Genomic DNA, 12,180 nt, shown 5'->3' on the forward strand with positions numbered 1-12,180 from the left:
GATTGGCTGCTTAGAAATTAAGTGTTAACGAGCAGTTGGACAGGTGTACCTAATAAAGTGGCCGGTGAGTGTAGATCTGTTTTCCTGAGTGTAAAAGCTGGAATCATGTATTGGTGGGTTGGTGAGGAGCCTACATTATCCTACTTGCTCTTTCTCTACCTTTTGCTCCTCATGAGTGGAAAGAGTAGTCTTTGTAGAGTTCTGAGCAGAGCAGACAATCCCCTGGTCTTTACTAGTAGGTAATTTAAGGTGCTGTAGGATTTAATAATGCCTAAAAAACTGGTTCATGGATAAATATGAATAAAGTTTTGTTGAAAAACGTTCTTAATAAAAGCAACTTCCTATTTACATCATATGACTCAGTCACTCTCTCTCTTTCTCTCTTTCTCTCTCTCTCTATCTCTCTCTCTCTCTCTCTCTCTCTCTCTCTCTCACACACACACAAACACAGCATTGAGTGTTATGTCAGCTTGTGTTATTGCCAATGTGGGTAGTGACATTGAGTGACCCGTGTGTGTGTGTGTGTGTGTGTATGTGTGACTAGATGGTTTTGCTGGGCCATATGCACGCATGCACACACACACAGACACACACACACACACGTTACATAACACAAGTTATATGTTGTGTTGTATACAGTACTGAAATCAAAGTGTGCATGAGTTATCAGACAGAAGTAAATCAGTATAGGAGCCATCTGAAGAACATCACTTTTTGATTGTACAGCTACCAGCTTGCCTTTTGACTTCAGGCACTCACTTCATTTAGATTTTTTTAACAGATTAAGGTTTAGCCATTTTACTAGGAGAACGTACTTTACGCAGTGACGTGTAAAATTCTGATCCTGTGATAAAACTCTTTTATTTTATTATCTTTACTAGTAGAATGTGTACAGAGGTTGTATGGACCAACCTCGCTGTGTCTTTTGGCACTACTGGCTATATTGATATATTAATACATATTCTTTATACCTTGACTAGAACGATCAGATTTTTATTGATTTCAGTGTTTAGGTTCTATTAAATCATACGTCCTTGCAGCACTAACAAAAGCTTTTGTTGTTGTTTGATTTTAAGGGGTTTAACTAGATTCTCAATTTTAATGTTGATCACACTACTTGTCAATATATCGGCATATTTATTTGCTGTAGATGCCGATACATTTTATATCTTGTGTAGTAATTCATGTGGTCGCTGCTGCTAAGCTGCTCAAAGAAGGAACTAATGCAGAACAAAGACTTTTGTAATGCCAACCAGTGTGTGTGCGTCTGTTCAAATTATACAGTGTTCATTTCTGCGTGTGTGTGTGTGTGTGTGTGTGTGTTTATTTATCTGTGTGCTTACATTTTAATCAACAGTGACAGCCCTCCTCAGCTTCAGTGAATCTGTGGTTTAAGCTTGCCTGACTCATGGTCCTGTTTAAGCCACAATAACACACGTTTGGACTTCCATGCTTGTAAGGATAATGCACTATCCCGCTCTAACCTCAACCATCTCAACTACATGCCTAACCCCAACCTAACCTAAACCTTAGGCTGATGGGAAGGGGTGGAGGAGAAGTAAGGATGGCAGAGATTTCTCTTTCTTCAGGGTAACAGCAAAGCAACTGAGATGAACAAAATGAGGGCCTAATACATCTGGATTGAAGCAAGCTGAAACCCAGCTGGTGAACTATCTTTGCATGTTGTTCAACTGGTTAGAGGGATTCTGGTAAATTTAGGATTTAAAACTTTGTTTTATCGATTTGCAGTTTGTGGTCACAAACAAATATTGTATTTATGTGAAATATAAATCATGCTGCATAATTCATATGGAGAGTTCAGCACTTATCGGCTCCCCATCATTGCAGAGAGACTAATAAACCTTTTTAGATCTTTTCAGTTGTTCTCCTAGAGGCTGTGCACCTCAGAAAGGACTGAAGCTGCTCTAGTGCTTACTTAACATGCTTTCATTTAATGTTGTTATTTGGTAAGATGATCTCTGAGGCCATTGATGATCGCACCTTTTGTGTTGTATAGTTTCAGTATTTGAGCAAGATCATAGAGGAAGGAGATTGAGGAAAAAGAAGCACAGTCTTACTCTCACACTAATGAATAGTTCAGCATCTTGGAAAATACTCTTGATCTCCTGTTGAGTCAGATAGGAAGACACTCTCATGTCTGTAGGTTAAATTTGAAGCTTGTCAGTTTAGTTCTCCATAATATATTATGGATAATAATATTAAATTACTAGAAGAGATAACAAAAACTAACCCTGAAGGAGATAGATAAAATCCCATTGAGATATTTAATTAGGTAGTCATGTGGGGTGGTGGGACAGTGCAGAAAATGAACTTGTCTGTATAACTGCAAAGATTCACACAACATAATGTGGTGCTTGTAGAGTACAGCCAACTCACCACTGCTGCGAGTTTGTGTTATTGCAGGACACAATTACAACAATTACATTCTTGTCATATTACAGCCGAATGGAGAGGTTACAATTTACAGTAAAACAACTGCAAAATATTTTGGAGGAATATGGTGTTTTCCACCTTTTAGCCGTAACTCTAAAGTTCACAAACAGATTATCAGTGAGCGGATCGACAATAAATTACTCTATTTTAGACTTCCATTTTTTAGTGTCTTTAAACAATTCAATACACTGATAGTCTTTCGTACTGTCAGCCTCCTTCTTTTTCTTCATCTTCTGTTTACTCTCCTTCCTTTACTTCACATCTCTCTTTGTTTGCGGTTTCATAATCCGTTCCTCGTCCTTACTTGTTTTCATACTCAACTCTTATTTTTGTCTCTCTGCCCTGCTGTGATTTACTTGATTAAATCCTTTTCTTCATCAAATGATTGGGGGCAGTTTTCCAAGCCAAAGTTGAAACCCAGAGAATAGATTTAGTCTAAATTTTATATTTAGTTAGCTAGATCTCCTGATGAAAGGCATATGGTTCAGGTGTTATGTGGCAACTGATAAAGTTGTGAAAACATACAGAATGTTTTAGGGCAGTGTGCTGACATTTTTGATGTTTTCATTGTTGTCTTCTTTTGGTTAAGCACCTGCCCTTTAGGGGATTTGCATGAGCGTGATTCATGAATTCTTTAACTGATATAACATTTCAAACTCAGTAGCAGGATAGCAGAAATACGTTGTGTTCTGGCTCTTTGAGATTGCAGATCACTATATAGATTTAAGACTGTAAAAAGACCCTTTGATTCAGCTTGGCCACAAATTGTAAACATTTAGCAAATGCTACCGTGACCTGCTTCGTCTCTGAACTACTGAAAGTTAGTAACAACTACATTTATTATTGCATGATAAAACCAGATCATGTTTTCCGGTGGGAACTGGGTTGAAAAAGTGAAGTAAGACTTAGTAAGCCCAACATGTTGTGCATTTGTCCACTCAAGTGTGGGAACGGTTCATGGTGATTTCTGAGTGCAGGAAAGACCCGCATCTATACAGCTCAATCTCATAAGTGGTGATTGTGGTTTAGCCAGCAAGGCTAATAGGTTGATCAATAAAACGTTGATGATAGGGAGGATAAGGCTTATTGGCATGTCTCAGTTCCCTTGATCTATTGATATTAACAGCACAACTGTTTGTTTTTTAACCCAAACCATACAGTTATTGACTCCTCCTGACTAAAAACATGCTCCACGTTCTCTGTGTATCCGAAAACATCATCTGGGTTATTTTGTTTGTCCTCTGTACAGAGATTGTGAGCTCTCTTGGCTTCGTCCACCCACATTTCTTGTCCAGGTCCCAAAAGAGGGGATTTGGGAGCTTACAGGATGCACTGCTCCTCCTTAAATCAATTAAGCTGCTTCAATTTCTCTCTGCTTTGTGGGCCTGGGCCTATGTTGTGCTGTGGTAAGTAAAGATATCTTAAGTTCAAGTCTAAGGGAATGGAGGACAAATAGACACTTCACATCCTCCTACCTGCCTTCACTACAAATGTAGCCATTGGTAATTAACTAGAAGAACATGCACGTACAGTGTTCGTATGGTGTTCATTCAATTTTTCATTGTTTTCTTACAAGACTTCATTTAGGCCTATTCTTTTACCACTCACACAACACCCCTCACTGCCATGTGTTAAGTTACTAAAGCCAGTAAAACCAAATTTAGGCAACATGGGTGGAACCTGAGCCAAGCTGTTGCTGGGCGAGCATTATGTCAATCAAGGTAAACCCAAAAACATGTTTTAATCTGACCAGGTATGCTGCACCACAGGCAGTTGTCTTAAATATTTCAACTTCAAGTCTCATTCTCTGCCCACACAAGAAACAAGCCTGATTTCCATGGCAACTATATTCCTATCACAGCTGTATCACAAACACTGAGGGAGATTACCATGATGCACTAGTATAGATGACTTCCCTTAGACGTGGGAAACATGAACAGTTCTAACCTATACCTTTTAACCTCATTCATCCTTTTAGGATGCGGCTTACGTAAAACCGAACCAAACACAACGACTCTCTAGCTCTTCAGAATACCAATATGGGTGTTGTGTTTCCCAGTTTCCTCCCCAGTTCCAACAGAACAAAGGGTTGTCTAAAGACTAGGGTTTACAGGGTTCGGATGTCTCTCTCTGTTTACCTCTTGGTCAGCACTTAACCCCCCAATTATTCTGTCACACAGCACCACATGTTACTCACCTATACTCTCTATGCAGAAACCCTCTGGGGATGTGAGAAATAAAAGGGATTTAATATTTATTATGTAACAGCATGCCATGTGTATTAAAGCTATCATGGGGTTTGTAATACGGCAAAGACTTACTTTTCTGCCTATACTAAATCCACTCCTGTACCCTGCAGGGATGAGGGGATTACATGACAGCATTACAGCCAAAAACGGAACTATGGGTTTAAGTGCAAAATGAGTTTCTGATAGGTCTCCATTTAGTTGCTGAATAAGACAAATTGCAGGACTGAAACAGTAATTATGTATGCATTCATACTTAAAGGGATAGTTTAGATAATGAGAAGTAGGGTTGTATCTGGTACATATCCATAGTCAGTGTATTACCTACAGCAGATGGCAGTCGGCACACATGGCCTCCCTTCCTGCACTCTCTTTTTCTGAAAGCCAAAAAAACGCCCTCCTCTTCTCTCTCCCTTTGTACTGACAACCAGAGGCAAACTCGTACATTTAAGTCTCGGATGAATTATTTTTGATACGCTGTGTATTTACTCTCATCTGATAACTTCACCGCTAAATTCTCTTCTGATCCGATCGCTAACACTCGTCAGCTCACACAAATCTGCAGAATGTTAAAATTACTTAGTTAAAACTAAAATAACCCAGGTTGAGCTAACCACAGTAATTACAACTCTTTCTGCGGCAGCTTATTAGTCAAGCCATAATCCAGTCCTCTCACCGGAAAGTTTTCAATTTGAACTGGGGCTAGGAAGTGTTTTGTTTTCATTAACAGCGTTTCACATATGCACCTGCCCCCAGAAAACCGCTGTGTGCTGCTCTAGTTTTTGTCTCCATGATTCATTGTGTTACGGACAAACAAATCACTTTGTTTGTCAGTTTAACCTGCATTTATATAGATAGAGACCACCTAGGAATAGAGTGGACTAACAGTAGATAAAGTGGTGTATTTAGGAGGGTCTGCTGATTGTAAATGTGCGGGAAATTAAACTCAGTCTGGTCTACAGATTTTTAAACTTTTTCATGTAGCCATTAATCAAGTACAAAGTATATCTTAAAAAACCAGAGAATAAGCATTGCTTGATCTAACTTTTTAACAATCAGTTGAAAAATCCAATTAAAAACATTACAGTACACCTTAAGCTGCAAATAAGGATATAATGAATAATATAATGAATGAATAAATGATATGCAGGCCAACACACTATCTTGACGTAGTAAAAGCAGCATTTAAACTGGCACCTAAATAAATGTATTTCATGTTATCTCTGTAGTTTTTGAACACCTGACAATTTAGATGTGTGTTCATGTAATTGCTTATTCTTCCGTGGGCATTTTTTTAATTGCGTGTGTGTATTTGCGTGTGTTTGTGTGTCTGTGTGTATTAATTCAGTATTTAAAATCATGTGAGCGCTCAATTTGTTGTCTCCATTGTCCTGCAGTAATCTCTATTCTTCAGACACAACCACGTTGATTATAAGCTTTACTCCCGGGTCACAACCTAAAGTTGACTGAACTCCACACAGACAGATACACACAAATACGCACACACTTTGTCAGCTGTTTACTTAGCAGAGGAGTGGACGTTTCAGACCTATGTAAACAACATGGGATGGAAGAAGAATGTTAGATTGGATGGAGGCAGGTGTGTGTGTTTATGTTTGCTTCAGAGGCTCTTATCAGTGTTAAACAGCTCTACGTCGTGTCGCTTGTTGACCTTAACAGGTCATCACCCAGTTACTGTGATGGCCCACCACTCAGATTAGACCAGTTACCAATTGGGAGCCAACAGACAAAGACATGACCATTGTAGAAAAATATATTTACATGAAAGTTGAGTTCTACATCTGAAGATAGATAGATAGATAGATAGATAGATAGATAGATGTTTATTGATCCCAAGAAAAATGGGAAATCACAGTGTTACAGCACCAAAATCAGTCACAAAGCACAGAATATAAATGAAAAATATAAATTTTGCAGTATGAAAGAACCATAGAAATGATTTTGCATATGTTGGTCTATTTACCAAGACTCAGGAAACTTTTACAGTACTGCATTACTGAATATTTTGCAAACCATGCTGAAATGTTTCAAATTTGTGAATGTGTTTTTCCTACCTTAAAAGAAGGGATGCACCGTACTAAAATCTAATCCCAGGCTCGTGTTTGAATTGTATAATTCATCACAGTAGGTTTGCTGTTATAATTGTTTTGCAGTCAGTGCTTTTTAAATCAGTTTGAACTTCAACTGCATTACTGCTGTTTTACAGCTGTGAGGCCTAGTAATTTAGGTTTATGAGTAAATAAGTTCAAAACCCCAGACAAATTTTAACATCATGGTGATGCTAGATAAATAGTCAGATGATCGCCAAAGTCAGTAGGATTAATGCTCTGGGGACCACGAATGTCTGTACAAAATCTCTGGACTAAAGTTGTGGACCAATATTTTCTCTAGAGCCATGGCGCTTGCATGGTTGAAAATGTATGTACTGTTGTGTCCATAACAGTGATGTTCATTGTTATGGATTACAGAGCGAATTGTTTTTTGTACTTTTTGGAAATAAATGAAAGTTAGTGGCTGTCTTAAAAGAAAATGCATTCTAATGTCTACATTTGACTGCATGCAATAATAAATGATTAATTCGGGGTTCAGTGTCTTATCCAAGGGCACTTTGACAGGGCCAGGGATGGAAGCACCTTTCCGATTGGTATATGATTGCTCTACCACTTGTCGAGTAGTTATGGAGATAAAACTTGCAAAAACAAACTAGTGGTAGCTGTGTTTTGTTCTTTTACAGTGGCTGCTATTTATTTACACATCCTAACTGTCGCCGTTGCCAGGAGCAATATAATCCCTGTGTGAAACTGTTTGTATGGTTGGCTTGCTGCCTTTCAGAAGTGTGTGTACTACGGTAACATTTTACAATAACCATCATTAATAGATGGTGAACGGATAGTTAATTAATTTTTAGTTAATCATTCATTCATTTAACCGTTAGCAAACGCTTCTTTACTGTTAACAAGCAATTCAATTATAATTAATAATATAAGTACTGCTGTAAATTCACAATTTATTGTTACACACATTATATCCCTTTATACTATATTAGGTATTGAGTAATATTTAAAAAAAGTTTGTCTTTAACATTTAAGCCTTTAAGAAACCATTTAACATCATTGAATGTGTCTGGGGTTACATTACAAGAGACAGAAGGATTTGAGGAAGATCTGTGGCTAGTTCTCCAAGATGTTTGGAACAACCTACCTGCCGAGTTCCTTCATAAACTTTGTGCAAGTGAAGAATTAATGCTGTCCTGAAGGCAAAGGGTGGTCACACCTAATATTGATTTGATTTAGATTCCTCTTCTGTTCATTCATTGCATTTTGTTAATTGATGAAAATAACCATTAACACTTCTACTTTTGAAAGCATTCTTAATTTGCAGCATTTTTTCATACCTGCCTAAGACGTTTGCACAGTACTGTAGCATATATACTGTATATACACATATAGACACACATATACAGTATATATACACATACGTACTATATATGTGTATACGTATGTGTGCATGTACAGAAGATTAATTAACTATCAATTTACCATCTGTTAATGACTGTTATTATAAAGTGTTACTGTGTGTGTTACTGCTGTCGTCAGTGTCTTACAGTGGGCATGAATGTGTCTGTTTGAGTCTGTGTGCCTTTTGTGTTTGTGGCCTTAAAATCAACAAGAGAAGTGCTCAGCTCAATGGGCCTTAAAACCTGGCAACTCACTAATCTTTTAAATTGTGGGAGACCGAGAGAGAGACGTACACAGAGAGAAAGAGAGGGAGTTTGTGTGGGAGAGAGAGAGGGGGGGGATTCATATGTAGGAAAGTGCAAGGTATTTCTGTGAGAGAGAAAGAAAATGGAGGTGAGAAATATGTGTGTGGACACAGTGTTTCCATGGTAACATGCTGATGATGCAGCAGGACTTACACTATGACTGAAGAGTTTTTGTCTCTTAGGTGAGGTTTTTTTGGCCCTGAAATATATATTATTGGCAACATCTTTATTGTGTATCATTGCTTTGATGTTTTGTGCTCTACATTTCCAACAGATCATCTGTCAATCAAACTACTATGACAATAGTGTGAGATCTGATGAGTTTCTTTGGTAATCACTGCTCATTTTAAGTTCCCAGTTCTTTTAATTCAAAACGTAATAATTCCTTATGTAAAATATATCACTTCCAACGTTGTAATGTTTCACCATGCTGCTGCCGAATGAAAACCTTGTAGATTTCAATATTCCAGTCAGTATGTCTTCATGTGGTGAGAAGCGAATCAAATCTCATAGGCAACATTTCTTGATAGTACCACGCTTATGTTTTATGTTCAATTTAGGTTTTTGCCACATGATTAGATCAACATTGAACATGTGGATATTGTAAAGCAAAGCTTTTCAACCGCAATGCATTCTTGGACATTTTTTTGACACTTTGTTGGAGACCAGATTTGACTTATTCAGCAGGAGGCTGTGAATGTAATCAAAGTTATGTCAAATACTCTTCTGTTCGCTTTAACAAAAAAAGGAACCGGTTGCCAACTGTTAAATTACCATGTTTTATTTGTATTTCATACCTGTTTGCCTACTTGCTTCTTATTTTGGCAACCCTGTGCACATTATTTGGCCCACAGTGAATTTCTTTGGTAAAGTTAGATGGCTAAACTTTTCTCTTTCTTTTATTTTCTCCCTCTCTCTATACAGGAAACAGTAGAATATGCCTTCCTAATCATTTTCACAATAGAAACATTTTTGAAGATTATTGCCTACGGCCTGGTCATGCACCAAAACTCCTACGTCAGAAACGGCTGGAACATGCTGGACTTTGTCATCGTCATAGTGGGGTGAGTTCATAGGTAGCACATAATATGTATGTGCAAAAAGGCATAAACACACACACACACACATATATATGGATGGCACAAGGATCCTAACTCACATTTAGCTGTTTATCATTCAGTAGCAGGATGGCAATAATGTTTCAGCACATGCACACATAGGCATACACATGTACAGTACACACACATGGCCTTGTTAAGAGTGATTGTTTATCAGTAGACCACCTGGCCCCAGTAGGACTTTGATGTGAACTATGATGAGGTGTGAAAAACTAAAGGTAAATATGCACAGACCTAAAGGACACGCACATAGAGCATGTATATATGAACACACAAAGGTACTGTACATACACAAAGACGGGTACGAAGAGGACATGTGGCTTTGTTTTTTTGTTTTTTTTTTAGATTATTTTTTGGGGCATTTTAGGCCTTTAATGGACAGGACAGCTGAAGTTATAAAGGGGAGAGAGAGGGGGAGTGACATGCAGCAAAGGGCCGCAGGCTGGATTCGAACCCGGGCCGGCTGCGTCGAGGAGTTAACCTCTATGTATGGGCGTCCCGCTCTACCAACTGAGCTATCTGGGTGCCCATAGCTTTGTTTTTTACTTTCTGTCTCTTGCTTTCATGTTTTTTGCTCTGTTTTCATGACAGCTTTATCACTGCTCTCTTCTCCTTTATCCTCAAACCTCCGCCTCCCTTTCCCTTTCTTCTTGCCATCAGGTTGTTCAGTGTTGTTCTAGAGATGATAACCAAGGACGCTGACTCTGGCGGCCAGTCTGGGGGCAAACCTGGGGGGTTTGATGTCAAGGCCCTCCGAGCCTTTCGCGTGCTACGACCCCTTCGCCTTGTCTCTGGAGTTCCTAGTGAGTTAACTCGGGGCTATTTTTTGGTCTTAAGCTTAAGGTTTTAAACAATTTCAAGTCAAGACTCAAGTCTGCCTACTGCAAGATATGAGACATTTTAAAAGGGGCCATGTCACCAAAACTCACTGTGTACTGTTGGAACAGTACTAATAACAGCAATAAAATACACTGTAAATAAAGGTGCAGTGTTGATAACAAGAGAGTGAGATAGCTGTCAATCAAGTACAGTTTGTATTATAACGAAATTGTAAACTTCCCTTTCTGCAAAGATAACATCAGCTTAATCCCTACTGTTCTGCCCGATTCCTTTATCCCCTAGGAGATAGCGCTTGCTTTATAATTTCTGTTCAGGTCATATTTGACCTTACATAATGTTGTACTAACGTGTCTGCATTCTTTGAGTTGCCATAGCAATGGATAATCCACCTGTCTCACTGTGAAAAGAACCTCTGGGAAAGATTAACTGAGCTGAGAAGTTTTATTCTGGTGGAACATTTGTCGTTGATGGACAAAATGTGCAGTTTAATTAAGCTGTGATATTGTTTGCTGATACCGCAGAGGCCAGTTTGATAGCTTTTTTGCCTATTCAGAGATATCTTGAGGCTTTGAGAGGTATAGATAATGTTCTGCAGTAAGAGTTGAGAAATTATTGCAAGGCTGTTGACTGAATAAGGAAAACATTGCGTTTAGCTGACACTTTTATCCAAAGCGACTTCTAATTAAGTGCCTTCAGCCTTAAAGGTAAAAACTCCAGACAACAAGTAGTAAGTGCAAGTACTTCTTAGCCTCAAATAAACAAAACTACAAAGAGCCATAAGAAAGTGCAGCTGTACAAATATATCTACAGTATATCAGCACCCAATGTCATTTCAAGTGAAGTATTCTGGTCTTGTGATATATTACTTGTATTCTTCTCCTGCTTTAATGTACACATTTGAGCAGGAGAACATTTAAGAGATCATTCAACCTTGAGCAGAAATGTCATTTCTTGCTGACACAAACACATATTTAAGGTCTGTTTAGTAATCTAATTTGTGCTGCTTTACTCAGCTAAAATTTGGGAAACCCAATCGATATTTCTGTCTATGTTCCCTCTAACCTGGGCTTTTGTGTGTGTCTGCAGGTTTACAGGTGGTTTTAAACTCCATTATTAAAGCCATGGTTCCCCTGCTTCACATTGCTCTGCTGGTCCTCTTTGTTATTATCATCTACGCCATCATCGGCTTGGAGCTCTTCATTGGCAAAATGCATGCCACATGCTACGTGAAACAAACAGGTATCATAGTGCCTATCTATAGTTATAGTTTCTACTTTTATGTTCAATTTGAATTTGTTATCATTCTGTCTGATTCCCCCCCTGAGTCCCACATCCAAGCTACATTATGAACAAACATTCATATGTACATCTCTTCTTAGGATAGAAACAGGATTTATTCCCAGATTAATGAATGAACAAATGTACCTTGTATGTGAATGGTGGCAAGCTTCTGAAAACAGGACAGAACAACAGATGGTGTATTAAATCCAGTGATTAAATGACTAATATCTGGCTATTATGTAAACACGCTTGACCTTTACTGCCGCTTCCAACATGGCAGAATTATTCAAGAAGTAAAGATAGAGTGATTAAAACATGCACATAATGTACACACACACACACACACACACACACACACACACAGTACACAAACATGTAGGTACCTGTTGTGGGGGGTGTGCGGTGAGGACCCAAACGCAGAGAGACGGAGGCAGGCGGGAGCAGGTACACAATGCTT

The 12,180-nt window shown here is 38.5% G+C and overlaps 1 protein-coding gene across 15 annotated transcripts in view; it reads left to right on the forward strand.

Annotated features, from left to right (window-relative positions):
• Nucleotides 1–12,180, forward strand: part of cacna1db (calcium channel, voltage-dependent, L type, alpha 1D subunit, b) — a 72,438-nt gene that overhangs the window by 20,681 nt on the left and 39,577 nt on the right. For all 15 annotated transcript variants that reach the window (XM_034876836.1, XM_034876841.1, XM_034876844.1 and 12 more), the window contains exons 4-6: nucleotides 9,409–9,548; nucleotides 10,263–10,405; nucleotides 11,529–11,681. In XM_034876836.1, coding sequence (XP_034732727.1) covers nucleotides 9,409–9,548; nucleotides 10,263–10,405; nucleotides 11,529–11,681 — 436 coding nt within the window. The remainder of the gene's footprint in view (nucleotides 1–9,408; nucleotides 9,549–10,262; nucleotides 10,406–11,528; nucleotides 11,682–12,180) is intronic.

Source organism: Etheostoma cragini, chromosome 7, assembly GCF_013103735.1.
Source record: "Etheostoma cragini isolate CJK2018 chromosome 7, CSU_Ecrag_1.0, whole genome shotgun sequence".
Taxonomy (NCBI): domain Eukaryota; kingdom Metazoa; phylum Chordata; class Actinopteri; order Perciformes; family Percidae; genus Etheostoma; species Etheostoma cragini.